Source organism: Passer montanus, unplaced genomic scaffold (assembly GCF_014805655.1).
Source record: "Passer montanus isolate IOZ18808 unplaced genomic scaffold, ASM1480565v1 scaffold26, whole genome shotgun sequence".
NCBI lineage: Eukaryota > Metazoa > Chordata > Aves > Passeriformes > Passeridae > Passer > Passer montanus.
The window spans coordinates 10,079,527-10,097,330 of record NW_024367261.1 but is presented as its reverse complement, the minus strand read 5'-3'; the positions used below and the strand labels follow the sequence as shown (position 1 = coordinate 10,097,330).

The 17,804-nt window shown below is 39.0% G+C and overlaps 1 protein-coding gene across 1 annotated transcript in view; it reads left to right on the top strand.

Annotated features, from left to right (window-relative positions):
* The window catches only part of TGFBR1 (transforming growth factor beta receptor 1), a 35,602-nt gene extending 28,836 nt beyond the window's left edge, over positions 1–6,766 (top strand). Inside the window, exon 9 of the mRNA XM_039712053.1 lies at positions 1,119–6,766. Within this exon, the coding sequence (XP_039567987.1) occupies positions 1,119–1,244 (126 nt within the window). The 3' untranslated portion in view covers positions 1,245–6,766. The remainder of the gene's footprint in view (positions 1–1,118) is intronic.
* Positions 6,767–17,804: the final 11,038 nt, after the last annotated feature.

The following is a 17,804-nucleotide window of genomic DNA, read 5'->3' as shown; positions in this document are numbered from 1 at the left end:
GATGATGCCAATATAAATTACAGCTAGTCTGAATTCCATTATGCAGGAAGCAGCATTGCAAATAAATTGTCTGGCTGGGATTGAGTCAGTGTCCTTCATAGTAGGCTGCGTGACGCTGTGCTTTGGATTTGTGACCAAAACAGTCTGATAGCACACTGCTGGTTTAGCTGTTGCTTCGCAGTGCTTGCACAGCTTCAAGGCATTCTCTGTTTCTCAAGTAGCTTGGGGGTGGACAAGGGCATGACAGGGAGCAGAGCCAGGACAGCTGACCCAAACTGGTCAGAGGGAATATTCCATAGCATTGCTCTGTCACAGCCAGTGACTCACAGCTTGGGGCAGCAGCTTCAGTGGGCTGCAGGAGCAGTGAGGTACTGATAAGGATGAGGTGCTTTGATAGAGGAGGGAACCTGGGTTGTGGCATGCACAGTATGAGTGCATGCTAAGAGTTGGGCAAGAGTGCACAGGAAGGGGAGAGGAAGGGGAGAGGAAGGTGGTGAATGCACCAACAAACTGTGAGATAGGTAATTATCAGGATTAAAATTACTAAGGTAATACAGCTTTCACACTCACTTTGGAACTGTTACTTCATTTAATCTGCCATTTTTGTTACTTGCTTTGTTGCAAATAACATGTAGAAGGACTCAGATTTCAAAGAGTGGCTGTTTGATGGATAAAAAGACTTCAAAAACTTTTTGAATCCTTACAGAGTTTTCATTTGAGGAAGACAGCTCATGAACTTAATTGCTGTGCATTGAAGTAACTCTTTAACTGCAAGTACAATTAAAAAGAGTGTATTTTTGTCTGATGTGAAAATTCAGAAACCTGTTACAGACAAGTTCATAATTTTTTATTAAAATATTGTTTTCATGGGCCAAAACTCTACTGAAAAGTATCAGGTTTGCTCTACAGTGTTTAGAGAGTTTTACTTTTCTGTAAATAAAGTAAGGGGTTTTTTGTTTTGGTTTGTTTTTTTTTTTAACAGTACACTCTTCTATGCACTATGTAGTACTGGTAATGGACTTCAGTCAGAAATGCCTGAAGAGTCTTAAGGCAGAGCAGCAGTTACATGGGCTACACTGGAACAGCAGTACATATAATGACTTGTGTTTCCTTTGCAGGCATTACGAGTGATGGCAAAAATTATGCGGGAATGCTGGTATGCCAATGGAGCCGCTCGGCTGACAGCTTTGCGCATTAAGAAAACATTATCACAACTTAGTCAACAGGAGGGGATCAAGATGTAATCCTGGATTTGCTACCGAAGAACACTGTAAAAATCCCTATCTGCACCAGAGTGGCATGTTAAGAAGGTTAATTGTTCTACCTCACTTGGGGGAACAGAAGGATATTGCTGCCTTTTAGTACTTCATAGGAACGTCACTTTTTAGGATGTTTGTGGATGTGCTAAACAGTTGTGTTGGGTCTTTCTGTGCACTATGAACCTCTTTCCCAGGTTACTTATAAAACATCATGTACTCTAGTTTCATTAATCTATAATTTTTTTATTTTGGAAATTGATAGCTGTTCTTTGCTAGCTGTACTAAAAGTAGGAGGTCACTTCTAAACTGAAACTGGTTCGCTATATTGTTCTGCAGTGCGTTGATGGCTCTTACAGTAACTTTATTCCTGCCTGGTACATTGACTATTCTGAACCACTGTCTCAATTCCTGGATTCAGATTGTGAATGTACTGTTGGAGTATACCTTGCTAGCTATTAAGGTAGTGCATCTTTTGGACTCTTACCTTGACTTACAAATTGACCTCATTCAGTTGTGGGAACATAACTTATGCAACTATACTTTATACATGATTTTACTGGGTTTTTTCCACTTTTTCGGAACACTACATTGCCTTCAAAAATAGATTGTATTACACCAGTAAGTGCCACTTTTGAGTCTTTTAATGCAAAATAGTAGGGATGTGCAAAGCCTATGGTACTTTTGGTTTCAAAAATAAAAGTTAAAAGTTGTTCCTTTGCCTAGCTAAGTGCTAAATCTCACTCATTGCAACAGTGAGTACATAATAGATAAAATGTCTTCAATTTTACCAAAATCTGACTCTTGAAACCACTGTAGGAGTTTTAAATAGTGTAAGCTACTAAATTCACTGTCATATTTTGTAATTGTCAAGTTACGAGTCATAATTATGTAGAAGATTTTTTTTATCAAGTGGTACTTCTAAAATGCTTGAAGTACCTATCTACTTCAGAAAAGTAGCAAGAAAAGTAAAATGTTAAAGGAGATTTTGCTTCATTAAATAAGTATGAAAAGCGTATTTTCTGTGCAGTTCTGCCGAGTCTTAAGGCTCAAAGAACAATATTTGCAATTACACAAGGATTAAATGCACCTGTCATTAGAGAAATTATTTGGGCTTTTGTACTAGACAGTTCAAAGCTGCTTATAAGTTTTATGTACTTGTATGTTGTGTGTGCCTCATACACAAAGTGGTGAACTAGAGAAAGCGGTGAGCTGCAGGTCTTTGGATACAAATATCAGGGGGATTCCAGCAATCCTCTTCATTGTTAGAAGAACAAAGCTTATGGTGACGTGTGTTGTCATAAGAACACAGAAGAATATGCATGGCTTTAGTCAAGATTTCCCTGAGTTTTTAAGAGTATCATAATATTGTCACAAACTTGTTTTGAAGTTAAATTGCTTCCTGCCCAAATGTACAACAAAAACCTGCTGTTACCAGGTGTCATGGTGTGATGCTGGCACAATGCCAATGCCCCCATGGAAATATATTCTCTCTAGTATCTGCTGTGAGATGTGACTAGAAATAGAGCGAAGCAGGCTTTAGCTTAGGAATGAAGGAAAAAACTTTATTAAGCTATAATATGTAAAAAGGAACACACACATAACTCAGAATGAAAACCTTCTAAAAATATTCTTCCTCCTCCTCACTCAATTTTTACCACAGTACAGTGAGACAAATCCTTGGATTCTCAATCAAGTTATCATCCTTCAGATAATCAATTCTTAGTTTATCAAGGGAGAGGGGAGTCTCTCTTATACCATTGGTTCCCTAGGAAACACAGTTGTAACTTCTTGTAACATCTTGTTCCCATGTCACACATGGCACCACCCAGAGAAAATCTGCCCTTGTGACGTCTTCCTTCCATGATGCAGTGCTCCCACCGCTGTTCATGGATCAAAACTGCTTATAGGGTTCCCTTTAAGGATGCTTTGCATGTACCAAAAAAACACCAGTCTCTTATTTTTGGGACAACAGTCCCACCCATTTTCATTCCCCTGGGGCCAAGATCTCGAGACTTCTTCCCTGAAGGACAGAGGGCACCACCACACCCTCATCTTTTTCTGTTCTCTTCACTCCTGCATCTTTTTCTGACTTCTTTTACTTGCTCTGACTTTTACCACAGTTGTCTATTTCCTTCTATTTCATGTCTGTCTCTCTTGTTCAAATCAAGGAGAGTAGTGTTTCATAAAGTTTTCATTGTTTAAGAAAAGGGTTAAAATCTCAGGCTCTGCCTGCCGAGAACTCCCACAGCAGCCAGACACCTTCTCGATGCACCCCCCACCACTTTTCCTTTGGCCATGCTGCCAGCACAAGATATCAAATTTCAAGGTGGCACAGGCTCTCTTGTCTCTCTCTCTCTCTCCTGGGGGTGCTGTCTGATGCCTCTCAGTGTTCATCCACCCTTCCATCCTGCAGGGCCCTTCATCCCCTTCTCTGTCCAAGGCTCCTCACCCAGGCCGCATGGCTCCCCGCCCAGCCCGTGCTGGGCAGGGGAGGTCTGACCTCTTTCATGGACCTGAACTGAGAGAGAGTTCCTCTGGGAGGTCCCTGCTTTTAACCCCCTGTGTTCTCAGAGGCGGTCCATGTCTTCAGTGGCCACACCAGGTGGCAATATTCAAATCTGACCACTGATTGATTTGAGCACAACATCCCAAAAAACTCACTTCCTTATCAACCTAGGACACCAGGATATTTTTTTTTATTGCAATTTCCGTAAGAGTCTGGTTGACCTTTGGTTTTGTTAATGTCCAAAACAGTAGTGTTTTAGTATGTAAATGAGTGTGGTAGTTAATATGCTGGCAAACCTGCCACTCTTCAGAACACATCAGTGCCCATCGGATTATGTAACATATATGGCAACCTTTAACTTGGCTTCCTGTTCATCCCTTGGCGTAGAGCCCACTGAGAGTTTGCTACCACGATGGTGGCAGTGGCAGGGTGGTTGCTGGCAGCAGCACAGTCAAGGTTCTGTGCCATGGTCTGTGATGTGTGGCAGCTAAAGTAGGAAGAGGAAGGGGGCCCAGGAAGAAGAGGCTACGTAAGTGACACAAGCCTTACCCAAGAAAAGCCTTAAGAGTTGATTTTTGTTTATTTCCATATTCTTACTGCTTGCTTGGAGATTAGTTTAAATGATGTCAGAATTAGACTCTCAGAGGTCAAACTGCAAATAATGAAATTATTTTGTCAACAGTGGATGAGTTTATTCTAGTAAGACAGTATCCAGGAGAAAAGGGAAAAATAAGAGAAGTTCTTAGAAACCAATTCGGTTTAAACATACATACAGCTGTCACGCTTATGTTTGGCATTATCTGACAAGTCAGGCTTATGTGCTTCAGGCCTCTGTCAATCAAAGCCAGATTAAAAATTACTTCATGTAGGTATTTTAAATAAACTATGCCTTTGTGCACATGGACAATTGTGGTCCACAGAGTTTTTCAGTTAACTGTTGAAAAAAAAAAGTTTGTAACTTTTTTAACATAACTTCCAAGCCTGTCTGCTTGGTAACCTTTCTAGAAAGTTCTATGTATCTGTACAGATACTTTAAAAAAAAAACAGGTCATCATGAAAATAGGTCAGGGTCTCCATCTAATTTCAAAGGCTTCCTAGTCAGCAATTTAACTTTTTTGTTTTGTAACTTTGTTACATTTCAAGTTTTCATAGGTGTCCTGGGGTCCTTACCATAGATACAACTGGTACAGCTACTACTTCAGAAGTGTCAGGCTCCTGGCATGCCTCAGATCTCTATACTAATTTTGGTGGGAACAGGAGTGTTTACAGTATAATTAATCAAATAATTTTTAGTGACTCTTTTAACACCCATAAAACCTTATCGGTAAAACATTTAATTTCCTAAAATATACAGAGCAGTTCTGTTGCATTTTAAAGAGGATGTACAGCAGCTGAACAGCATCATGGTGCACAGATGATTCTGTCAACAATGTAACTGTGTGTTATATTGTATCAACCACCTGCAAATCTTCACTCTCTTGAATTGCTAGCAACTCTTCTTACTTTATTCAAAATTTAGCTTTGCAATAGAAGCTTGCAAAAACAAAGGACAGAGGGATGCTTGACACTGTGTATGACCTATGGAACAGTATTTTAGAACAACCTTATTATCATTCCTATTGGGCTGCAGAACAGGAAAATTCTGAACAGAGCTATATGTATCCTCAGTGCTTTTCTGACACCACGACTTCAAGCTTTGTTCTTCTTTTCCATTATATGAACTGAACACCTTTTACAAAGGCTGTGTCTGTATATATTATGTAACTTTAAATGTTACCTGTGTAAGATCATATCTTATATATATGGACACAGGTACACATAAGTATTTTTTAAATTAAGATTGTAATATCACCAGATCTGCTCTTGGAAATCCAGGGGGACCAAAATATTTTAGCATTCAAAATATTAATTTTGTATCATTTCAAGTATATACCAAAACAGTTTCTGATTAATACCGATGCAAATGTTTATTGTAAATATTACATACATTGTACATTCACTTGAATTTTGTGGATTCAATCAACTTTACATTTTAGTAGCATTGAAGCCTCAGTTTGATTTACAGACTTGTGACCAGATGGATATGGACATGGAGAGCAAGAAGCATTGGAAATGGTCTGATGCTGAAAAGCCTGAAGTGTCATTTTTGAAATGCTGGAATTCTTCAGGGACCTTCCAACCTTGAAAGCTGGAATTCTGGGATGTTTCTCAAGCAGACTCTCCAAGTATGACACACTGTCACCTTCCTATGGTTCTGCTTGTAATCCTAAGAAAGACTTTGTATATAAATAAAGACATTGGTATCGACTGTATGGGGACATGAAGGTGTCAAATGAAGTAAGAGGCTATTTTATTTTCGCAGTAATGGCTCTGTGTGTGAATGCCATGAAATTCACCTTTTAGTTAGTTCCTTGTTTATATTGTGCCATTGAAATGATTGCAAGGTGTTAATCATTTTGTGTTTAAAAAAACAAACAAAAAAATCCCTTCACCATATCTGTTGCTTTAAACTCAAATTACCTCTTAAAAGACCAAGGTACATTTACCTCATGTGTATATAATGTTTTAATATTTTTCAGAATGTTCTCCAGGTTTGCAGTTACATATTTCTAGAAATACAGTTATTTCTAAATTTACAACTTCAGTGGTACTAAGTGTATTATCTGGTGCCCCAAAACACTTTATTTTCTGTATTTTATTGTATTAGCAAGTTTGCTGCTTCGTCACTGTAGCACCTGCCCTTACATAGCTGTGTGGATACTGCCTTGTAAATTTTACTTTTTGGATTATTTGAGGATCCTGTACAGATGAGTGTCACTTTTTTAAACCTTACCAAATTGTGCATTTCCCTTACATTTCTGAAAATATGTATTGTATTTGTAGAGTATACATTTCAATGGATTGTAAATAGGACAGTAGAAGAGTGGATGCTTATGTTAAGTGCTAACACTACAGTAGAGAGATTAAAGCAGTGAAAATAAATAACTTTTTTCAAAATGCACGAGTTGTCTTTCAGAACAAGAAGTTGCAGGTAGATACAGGTTTGTGTGCGATGTTCCTACCTGCTAATATGTGTGTTTATTGTGAGTTCAATTCCTCAGAAGGAATTTCTTCTAGTACAAAAATGCTAAAAGGATTTGCTACTGCTGAGGCAATCCACCTCATCTGTGCTATGTACATAATGCTAAAGTGCCTGATCGTCCTTGCCTCCTACAGTAATGTTGGTATAAGAACATTGCTGGTGTCTCTCATCTCCTGGACAGAGTTAGTAATGACAAATTGTTCCCTCTCTACATTTATATTTGCATAAAAATAACAGACTGTTTTAATCTGTTTAAGCAGCTCAGTACCTCAGTTCATCCCCTAACTGAAAGTAAAATCTGCTTGTGTTGGAGTGGAGTGTTTCTGTACAAAACTCAGTTTTGGGCCGGTGTTACATTTCTGAAGGAAAGTGGATATTTAGACAAAACAAGAATAGGACACCTTGCCCTCATATACGTTTAGGTTCATCCTTCAGTTTTGGCTCAGACAGAATTACCAAAAATTACTACTTTCAGCAAACTTTCTCCTCAGTGGGAAGCCATAAGGTGTCCAGAGAAAGCCTATGGCTACATCAAAATGCTGTGTTCCTTTCAAATGCTTTTAAAGGAGCTATCATTATTTTGGTGAGAACACATCCCTTTCCCATGAGTGGCTAAAGGAAAGCCTTTGCTACCCATGCAAGCAACCAAAACTCAGTAAAATCCTGAATCCCTCTACTGCATTCACTAGTTGAGGAAATGGGTGGCCTGGAATTAACACAGCAATGTTGCTGTGTACCAAACTTAGTTTTCATGAAGTAGTTTTCTCCGTTTCATGCTTTGAGTGCCTGAGCCTAACAACTGAAAATTCATAAACAGCAAACAATTACCATAAGTAACTTAAATGTGAGGATGTTTTAGGATCATTTTTGAGGAGACTGAATTCGGGAGATCTGTGTGTTGGTTTGGATTGCAAGTCAGCATAAAGAGTGGCAGACTTTCAGCTGGCTATTTTGCACAGTAACATTATTTTTTAAAGTGTAGGACTTTTGAAGGAGATTGTTTTTAATACCCACTGCAGCCAAACAATACTTTCTATAGGTGCAGCATAGCTAATGAGTATATAAACAAACCACTTCTATGCAGTACCAAGTAAGTACTACAAATTTCCTTCTGTCAGTTTTTGTGACATTGGTAACTGATGCACAGTGATGTACCCGGTAGCTGTAGTATAGCATAAGGGTGTTCCTGGCAGAAAATAGATTCCTTTTAAATAGGAAATCAGAAATTCCAAATCTCTCACTCAGTGCTCTTACTAGTTTTTTTATCTATCCAGCTAAGCCATAATGGTTTAACTGGACTTAACAGTGTTTATTGTTTTGCTGAAGAAGGGTAACTGGACACAAATGCAAAAACCCCCTTATACCTACATGATGGGCTGATGGGGTTTTGAGTCTCATAGTTTGTGTCTTGGAGTGTCTGGAGTTGTTCCAGGTCTTCTAGGTTGGGGGAAAAAAAGATATTGGCATAGCATTTCCTTTGTCAACTTGTCTGGACTGCAAATAAAATCCAATAGTGCTCGAGAAACCCACACCCTTAAGTCTTCCTCAGAGTTTCTTGAAAATTAGATTTAAGTTCCCAGCCTCTGAGGTGAAATGGTATCTGAAATCATTACCTCTCTTGAGAAGAAGAAGAAAAAAGCCAGAGCAAACCATACTGATAGGTTCCTATGCAAGATTGCAGTGTTTATTGGTGTTAAAAGATTTCTCACTAGAGATGAAGAGTCGGCATCCTCACAATGTGTTTTTAATTAGCTCAATTAGGAAAATGAGAAGAGCTCTCCCACCTGCCAGTAGCAGAAAATCTGTGTAAGCAGTTAAAAATTCTACTCAGTTTTATAGAATATCCAATATATTTATGTAGATTTTTAAATGAGGGGTGAAGAAGATAGGAATATGCCTTTAAATCCAAGCAGGATGCAGGACTTGTGGGATGCACAGTGAAGCAATAAAGGACAGGGAAAGGGAGAGGTTTAGGTGACCTGGAGAGGAGTAAGCATGGGAAAATAGAGGAATAAGGAGATAAAAAGAGTGGGTCATATATAAATAGCAGATCAATCAGTGTGCCAGTCTGTCTGTTCCTAGCACAGCCTCTTCCTTTATTTTTAAATCCCTTTCTGCCTGAAGAACTCTGTTCTGGGGCTGCAAGGATGTCTGAGCACAGCAGCTGGAGCCCGACCACAGAGGGGAGTGGTGGGTCTGTGGTGAAGCAATGGGAAAGACCAGAGTGAGCAAACTCAAGTGTCAGCGTTGGGAGTGTGACCATCGGTCCCGGGTGCCTGCGTGTCCATAGTGCCGGTGACTGGAGTGTGGGTCCAGGCACCAGCAGCTGGAGTGGGACTGAGCTCCAGTACCAGTGGCCGGCGAGACTGGGACTGGGGCAGCTGCTTGCAAGGTGTACGTCTGTGCCTCTGGAGACATGGGGGTCCTTAGTGTTGGCTGTTCTGTTCTGTCCTTATGTTCTGGGTGGCTCTGCATTACCTACTAATTTGGACAAGCAGTTACTGTTTCCCATGAGGATTTGTGCTTGCCTGTATAGCTTGGGCAACAGAACCTTGTACGTCCAGAACTGGGTGTCATTATTTTGATTCTTGACTTTGGTCATCAACCCACAGGGACTAGAAAGCATCTACTTTATTGCCATATTAAATTAAGTATCTAAAAACCTAGAAAGCAAAGGCAATAAGCAACAGTCTTAAGAAAAAGTGTAGTTAAGAAAACCAGAGTTGGTGATAAATTCCAAGTTGTCTCTGTGTTTTAATAACTTATCTATTGCCCTGGACTATTGCTAATTTGCATTCATGAAATTTTCCCATTTCATTCCACACTGTGGGTGTGGGAAACACACCCATAATGTGGAAGGAAATGGGAAAATTTGTGTGTGTGTGTGTGTAACCATGTAGTCCTACTGTTCAGACTCTTAATTAGTACAGGAATGGGGTAAGGAATGGCAAGAATTCTGTGACACTACAGTTGCTGACTAATTCTTATGTGTTTCCAAAGAGTGGAATCAAGCTGTGCTTTCTTTTGTTATTGCCCTCCTGCAGCTTGGACTCTCTGACCTACATCTCCTTCCATGAAGAGGGTTTGGTTATTGCCAGAAGGGCCAGTGAGATTCAGTTCCTGAACCTCTCTGGACAATTCTTCATGGCAGCGAGCTACCTTTTTCTTACCTTTGTTCAGAAAACTGTTTTGCCTATGCTTTTTTTCGCAGATAACTCCCACACTAGATGACAGAAGGCTTTACATATTTGTATTGCGAGACCTGAGCCCTTGCAGGGATCCTCTTTTCCATCTATCCAACTCTGAAAGGTCCATGGACTGTTGCTCTCTCCACTGCAGTAATATTGTCGAATTGCTAATTTCCATCTCTTGCAAAGGCTCCTTGTGCTGAGGCTCTAGTGATTGCAGGCATGCAGCCTCCTAAGCCTCCTATCATTGCTGGTAGAGCAGGTAAGCATGGGCCTTTCTCAAAACCCTTAGAAGAGTATTGAACTTCTCTCTCGCTGGAGACACTCAAAACCCACACGGACACATTCCTGTGTAACTTACTCTAGGTGACCCTGCCTTGGTGGGGGGTGGACTGGGAGATTTTCAAAGGCCCCTTTCAACCCTAACAATTCTGTGATTCTGTGAACTTCAAGAAGAAGGGAATATTGCAGAGAAAAACATATTGCAACTGTTTTAATGTCTTCAGGCTGTGTTATCAGTATGTGCAATATGCTCACAGCCTCTCTCCTAAAGTCCACCTCTTCTGCTTCTTCATTTAAGAGGAAGCTTGAGAAGCAGAGGTGCTGCCTTTATTGTTGCTGCAGTTGCAGGAGGCTTGAAGTACAATACTGAGGAAACTCATATGGTAAAATTTACCTGAGAGTGTGCATACAGATAATCTCAGTGTAAATGTACAAACAGGTAAGCCATTTTAAAAAACAGTTCCAGGAAAGTAACTTGTCTCTGTTGATCATTCTGCTAGTCTTTGAATTCTAGCTCAAAAGCAATGGTTAGATTTTAATGATGTCTTCCTTTGAAATTATGTGTTGCTGCAGCCATTTTTGCAGTTTCATGTAGCCAGATTATTTTGTTGTTTCCTCTTCCAAAGATGTGGCATTCAGCAGCTGAAAATACTTTCAAATTATTTTAAAAAGAAATAATTTATGCTAAGGCAGTATATTTGATACCCTTCAAATTAAGAACAGATGTTTTCTTTAGACCATTTGAAACCTGGATGAAGTTAAAGAAACTTATTTAATATGTGGTTCAACTGATAAATGTTTAGATATCACTGTTTTTCACATCATGCCACTCATTTGTAGAAGGTGAATGACAGCTTGGGGATTTTTTTTCATCCAGTGTATCTTCTCTGTTGGGAATAATTATCTTGGTATTTCTGTGTTGCACTTTCTGTGTATTTAGTGTTGTAGTATGGAGAAAGACACTCCAGCACTCATCTTGCTGAGTTGCTTACTTCACCCCTCTGTTTTAGCTAATGCAAAATTCTGCCTGCTGTCATGTGTTCTGAGTCACTGGCACTCACTTCTTACTGTATCCCCACAGTTCTATTTCCTACTCCATGTCAGAAAGCCACTTGGAAAGCTGGAGGCAGTTGCTTTGGTTTAGTTGATTTGAAAAGTTCTTTTACTCTGCAATTTCTCAAGGTTTTCTTGCTTTTTGTACAGGCTGGCTCTTTACTGGAGACTTTACTGAGAAATTTTACCCAGCAGTGGGTCTCCCCTTCCTTGAAGTCCTATCAGGATTGTGGATGAAGGGAGAAGAATTCTCACAGACCTCTCTTGACATGAGCTCCCTAACTTGTGCACCCCTGCACACAGAATACTTCACACATGGTTCTTTTGCTTTTGCTTTGTCCCCTTACTCCTCCAGATTTACAGGGTGAAAACTCTCTGTTGTGTGCTTGAAGTTTGCAGAATAAAATGTCTCTATTGATACAGACTGTGACTCCAGTATCCTTAATGTTCAAAGCCTCTGCAAGTTTTTTACACATTAAGCAGTTCTAAAGTGTACAGTAAAATACAGCAAACTGAAATGCTCTCTTTCTTCTGTATAATTTTCTGTTCAAAATAAGTTGTGAATGCAAGATTCATGGGGTGACTTACAGAAGTAGACCTCTGTATTGTTTATGATACCATCCTGGAAAATATCTGAACTCAAGCTAGATAAAATTCCTTTAATGGAATTGCTTTGGTGGTAAAGGAAGGAGAGAGAAGTCTAGAGATCATTTGGCTTTATCTGAGGTGAAAGGATCATTACCATGTTGTCCCTGTTTTAACTGTAAAAAGACAGAAAGCTGTTCTGGTTGGAATTCTTAAAACCTGTGCTTTAAACAATTGTTTACAACAGCCCTTAGGAAAACCAAAAAAATAGAGGTAAAAATAGAATCAAATAAAAAGACTAGTGATGTCACTCTGAAGCTCATTAGCTTCAATATATACCAACACATTTCCTTCAGTGTCCATCTGTTAAACATGATTACTAGGCAGCTACACCCTGGGATAAATATAAAACTTATGAGAAATTCTAATATTTATAGATCTGGATTGGTTTGAATTTCTCATTTAGAGGTTCATACAGTCCTGGGTTATGACAATACTTACACGTGGTGACTGAGCTCCTGAAGATTCATATTTGATCAGGAAGGCAAGAGATTTAGAAGAAGAAATTTGAAAAATTTTTTCTGCACTCCTGAATGTTTTAGTTGCAGCCACATGCCTTATCTAAGTGATACTGGAAAAATTATAGCTGGTCTGCTCAAGGCAAAGACATACTTCTGAAAAAGTAGTGGTGTTTAAGGGGCTTCCAAGACCAGCTCTGTGTGACTGATTCCTGAGGCAAAACTGATGTGGCAGGGGTCTGGTCACTAGGGGGGCCGTGTGTTTTCATGCAATTGTTTTTCCTTAAAGTCTCGAGCACAATTGGAGGTGATGTATATAGGCCAAAGTTCAGGAAGGTGTCATCTCTCCAGTGACTTGTTTACTGTGTCTAAGCTGGAGTGCAGGAACTTTATAAATTATTACAGATGTTTGACTTTATGAGTGACTGATGAGGTTATGAATCAATCCCTCAAATACGGATCTGTGTGCTTTTTCTGGCTCCTTGTCAGCCTCTTTCAATTTGTCTCCCTGGATGAATCCTGACATTTGGAAAGTAGGAGCTACAAGTCCTTGCAGATTATGTGACTGTGGGCCTGAAAAAGGTGGTCAGGCTGAAGGGACATTGCTCATCTCAGTTTTCTCAAAGTTTTCTCAGACTTTGCAGGATTGAGAGAAGAAAACAAAGCTGATTCTTAAGCAAAGATTTTCATGTCAGGCTGTTCTCAAACAAATACATTTGCCTATAAAGCAAAGGGGGTTTATCTGAAGTCAGAGGTGATCACAGAGAAGATAAGAGATGAGATAGTTTTCCATCACTTGGTGTTGCTTAGACACAATTTAGTGTGGATTGATGGCTTTTTACCTGGTCAAGTACCTCCACTCAAGTAGACAAATATCAATGTATTCACTGGTGAAACAGTGAAACACACACCCTGAGAAAAAGACTCATCTCTCTCCCTTAAGGAAGGCTTGGAAGTCACCTGACAAGCTAAAAATAATTATAGAGAGAAAATCATAGCAAGGAACGTAAGACAGTTAAAGGCCTAATAAAGAAATGGCTGTGCAAACACACGAACACGATCTGATGCAATAAAAATTCAAAAGACATGGATGTGACAAATCAAGGATGAAAATTCAAGGCTAAGAAAGTGAGAAAGAAAGAAACAAAGCTGTATCACTACAGTTCTCATGCCATCTGTGCATATGAGGAGGTGCTAGACAGAATTTTGCTGACACATCCTATTTTGAAAGCAATGTTGAAGATAACACAAGTAGTGCATTGTCTGTACTGTAGTTTTTAGTCTTTCATACAGAAAATCAACCAGAATCAGTTTGTTTTCATATGGGCTTTGAACTACAGCAACAAAACCGCACGAAAACACGGCTTGTTGTAATCTGGACAGTTGGGACACAGAGATACAGAGAAAGTGCAGCTCTCCAGTACAGAAGCCACGATAGCCACTGAAGGAGAACAAGATCCATATCTAAGAGGAAAGCCTTGACTCTTTTTATATATCAGACATCTATAGTGAAAGGTCATAGAAGAAGCTGGAAGAGACTGATGTTATAGATTATGTTTCTGCTGTGAATGTGGGGGAAAAGTTATCCCAGATTACTCCATTCTGTGAAAGGTATCTTGCTGATGGCTTGTGGGAGCCAGAAAAAGCAGTGAGCTTTGGCATCCTCGTCTGTGACAAGGCTTCTTCCCTTGCTTTCACAGCAAACCACAGATAACTTTATCTTGTATCAAGTAATGCTGAGCAGCTTAAACCTTTCTGTCTGCAGACACAGTCCATGTTTTAGCCTCCCACTGTATGCTCTGATTAGCCCTGTGGTTGCTCAGGAAAGGACCACATGAGTTCATGTGGGACAAATGCACAGTCAAAACTTAGCCAAGTAGTGTATCAGGGAATGTGAGGACCCTCGCTGTAGGTAGGACAAAGATTTGTTGCTGAAAAATTTTTGTCAGGAAAATTCCGTCATCGTTAATGATTCCAGACTCCCGACTGCAACATTTCTGTGTTCCTGGCTGGAAAAAGTGGGTTTCCATTCAGGTACATTTTTATGCATGCATGGTCTTATCATGGCTGCAATTAACAAAGCTACATTGGATCTACTGGGAAGTGGAAGACTCTTCTGCCAGGAGGTCTCTCACTATTGGTGTTTTCCTTGGGTTTATGGCACAGTCCTCTCCTGTCTTGTTCCAGGAGTCCAATGGAAAAATGAGGTCCAGGACTGCATTCTCCATAAGTCAGGTTGCTGCATTTTGTTATGGCCACCACCATAATTGGAAGAATGGTGAAAAGCTCCTATTTTCAAGGTACAGGTGTTTTAATTTCTATTATTCTTGTTAATGCAATTAGTACACAAACTAATAAATATGAAACTACTTTCCATATGTTTGTTGTGTAATTACAAACCTGTCTGGATACAGCAAGTGTTTTGGCATGGCTGCCATGTGATTTGTTGTCTTCATGCTCTTGAGGTTTTTCAGTATTTCAGTTCTGGTTTTATTACAACTGACTGTGCTATTTAGATCTAAATGGGATATTTCCTTGCCAAAAACTCCCCTTATCTACAAAGACACTGTACCATTCTGTGCAGGTGATAACAAGCATTCATTTCTTGTAAAAATTTTTTATTAGTCTCTGTCTAGTTCTTTATTGCACTGTACAAGCTTGAAGTTCAGCATCTCCCACACTTGGTTTTGTATGTGTCTTATTTACTGATAGATTAAAAAGCTTATAGAGAAGAAGAACAAGTCAAGAAATCAGGTTGTAGCTTAATTTTTTTCTTTTTTTTTCTTTCTTCCCCCCCCAACTTTTTGCAATGTCTTTATTCTCCTGGCTGCAATCCCTGGAATTTACTGTGAATGTACATAGTAAAAGGTGGCACAATTTACATTTTCTTCTTCAACTGCCATGTTCAGGCAACATTTATTTATTTACTCTGTCCTCATTTTTTTTCTGTTTCCTTAGTTTCAAAGTCATGAGTTTGACAGTCACGTAGATAGATTCTTCCAGGTACCTGGAAAAAACAAGACAAGCTGCTATGTAATGATGTCTGTCCCCATTTTATATGGCTGCTTCATGGTAAGCTGCAACCAGAGGCAATTAATTTCTTTGCAATAAATCCTCAAGCTTCTAAAACTTTAATACCTCTATGGAGCTGGAAGAAATTTAAGTTAGGTGAAGTAAAAGCAGTAAAATGGACCATATGCTTTCTTTTATTTCTGTGTGTGATAGAGCACAATTCATTACTGATACTTTTCTTATTTGTCATAAGCCCTATTGTAGCACTGCTAATTCTGTCATTTTTGGCTGTCAAAGCCTGTCACAAAATGGATCCAACTCAAATGCATCAATTATATGTACACACTAATGCTGAACTTCTAAAATAAGGTATTTCTTTTCTAAATATTGCATTTAATAATCACTGAAAAATCTAGTTGATTTTTGGAAAATAAGATTTTCTTAATACATTATATGTACACACTAATGCTGAACTTCTAAAATAAGGTATTTCTTTTAAGATTTTCTTAATATTGAGAGGGGAGGAGAAGGCAATTTTAAGAACTGCCAGTCAAGAATTTTTAAAGGCTGCTCTTTATTTTAATGATTTCTTTCTTTTAACTGGAGGAAAAAATCTCCCCCCACATTTAGAAATTTTTGGATTGTTCTTGCACCTCAGGAAGTGGCTTATCACTGCTATTTTTACTGCAAAATGTTAGTAGATGTAGGTAGGTTGAGAGTTAATGATATTTTACAGCAAAAATGTAAAAGCATCAAATCAAAACACTTTGTCAAAACTTACATTGTACTTCTGAAGTATTCACACCTGAATTTATAAATTTTACAAATCTTGTTACATTCTGCTTTTAAATACTTTGATATTTTTACTATGCTGAAGGGAAGGTTGGATTTGATAGTTACTAAGCTGTTTTTAGTGATCTGCCTGTGTATGGTACCAAAACAACCACGCCAGTACACACTTAGATGTATTTGTACTAAGAGTCAGAATGGCTTGGGTTGGAAGGAACCCTAAGGATCACCTTGTCCCAACCCCTGCCGTGGGCATGGACACCTTGCACTAGACCAGGTTGCTCAGAGCCTGGCCTTGAACACTTCCAGGGATGGAGCATCCTAGACAAGCTTCTCTAGACAACCCGTGCCAGTGCCTCGCCACCCTCACAGGAAGTATTTTCCTACCAATACATGAACTAAACCTGTTCTCTTTCATGTTAAAGCCATCTCCCCTTGGTCCTGTCACTACATGCCCTTCTAAAAAGTCCCTCTCCAGGAAGGGACTCTCCTGCAGGCTCCTTTCACGTAATGGAAGGTACTGAAAGGTCTCCTGTCTTTCATATTGCCTGCATCTATACCACAGATGATGTACAATTGCAATTCAGTATTAGAAGCCATCTCAGTTTCTCAAGTCATCTTCAATTTTCAAGTATTTAGTGGTGTATTGTTGTGAACAGACTAGAGGGGATTGCTGAACATAATTGTGTGATTGAGTTATTGTACTTAATTAATGGAAGTAGAAGGTGGTCTGTGTGATACTGTGCTTTACACAGAATGAAAGAGGTTTTTCTGTTGGACTTTCAGGTTCTTTGCTTGCCTTTCTCAATAACAAACACCACATTTCATTTTCTCATTCTTATGAGTCAGTTTAGGGAACCACTCAACTCTATGAGCTTCTATGAAAATAATATTTCCTGTAACTTTAATTAATTATTCTGTTGCAATTGAATTAAATATTTTGGATAAGATCAGCACTGTTGGAAGAGAGAGAATGAGAAAAAACAGTTTCCAGCTCTACTTTCTATACTGAAGATCAAAGACACCAGATAGCAATAAATCTCTTAACTGACAGTGGAACTATAGCTCTTATGAGTCTTATTCTTCCCCAAAACTAAATATTTTTGCTTTAGGCATCAAATAACATTTCTTAAGGACTGAACAGCAGTGTATTTGTTTACAAAACCCATTGCAATTCTGCAGCCAGATGATCTACTGTCCAGAACACTCACTTGAAAATTCTGACAATATCTCCTGCCTTTAATCTTGTTAAAAATGCTTTAAAAATGTAGACAATAGTAAACCAAGCTCTTAATACATATCTGTATGTTTCATGCCTGAAAAGAAATATGTCATCATTAAACATTTTTTTTTTCTTTTTTTTTTTTTTTTCCCTTTTTTAAGAAGAGGCTGCAGTGCAGAAGCTGAAAAGCTCAGTGGCAAGTGAGGAATGTTGCTGTGAGATTCTTTTCTATGAGAGATCAAAAAATTCATAATTTAAAGAAGTTGATATCTCAGGAGCTCCTCTGGTTGAGGTGACCCCAAGGTGTG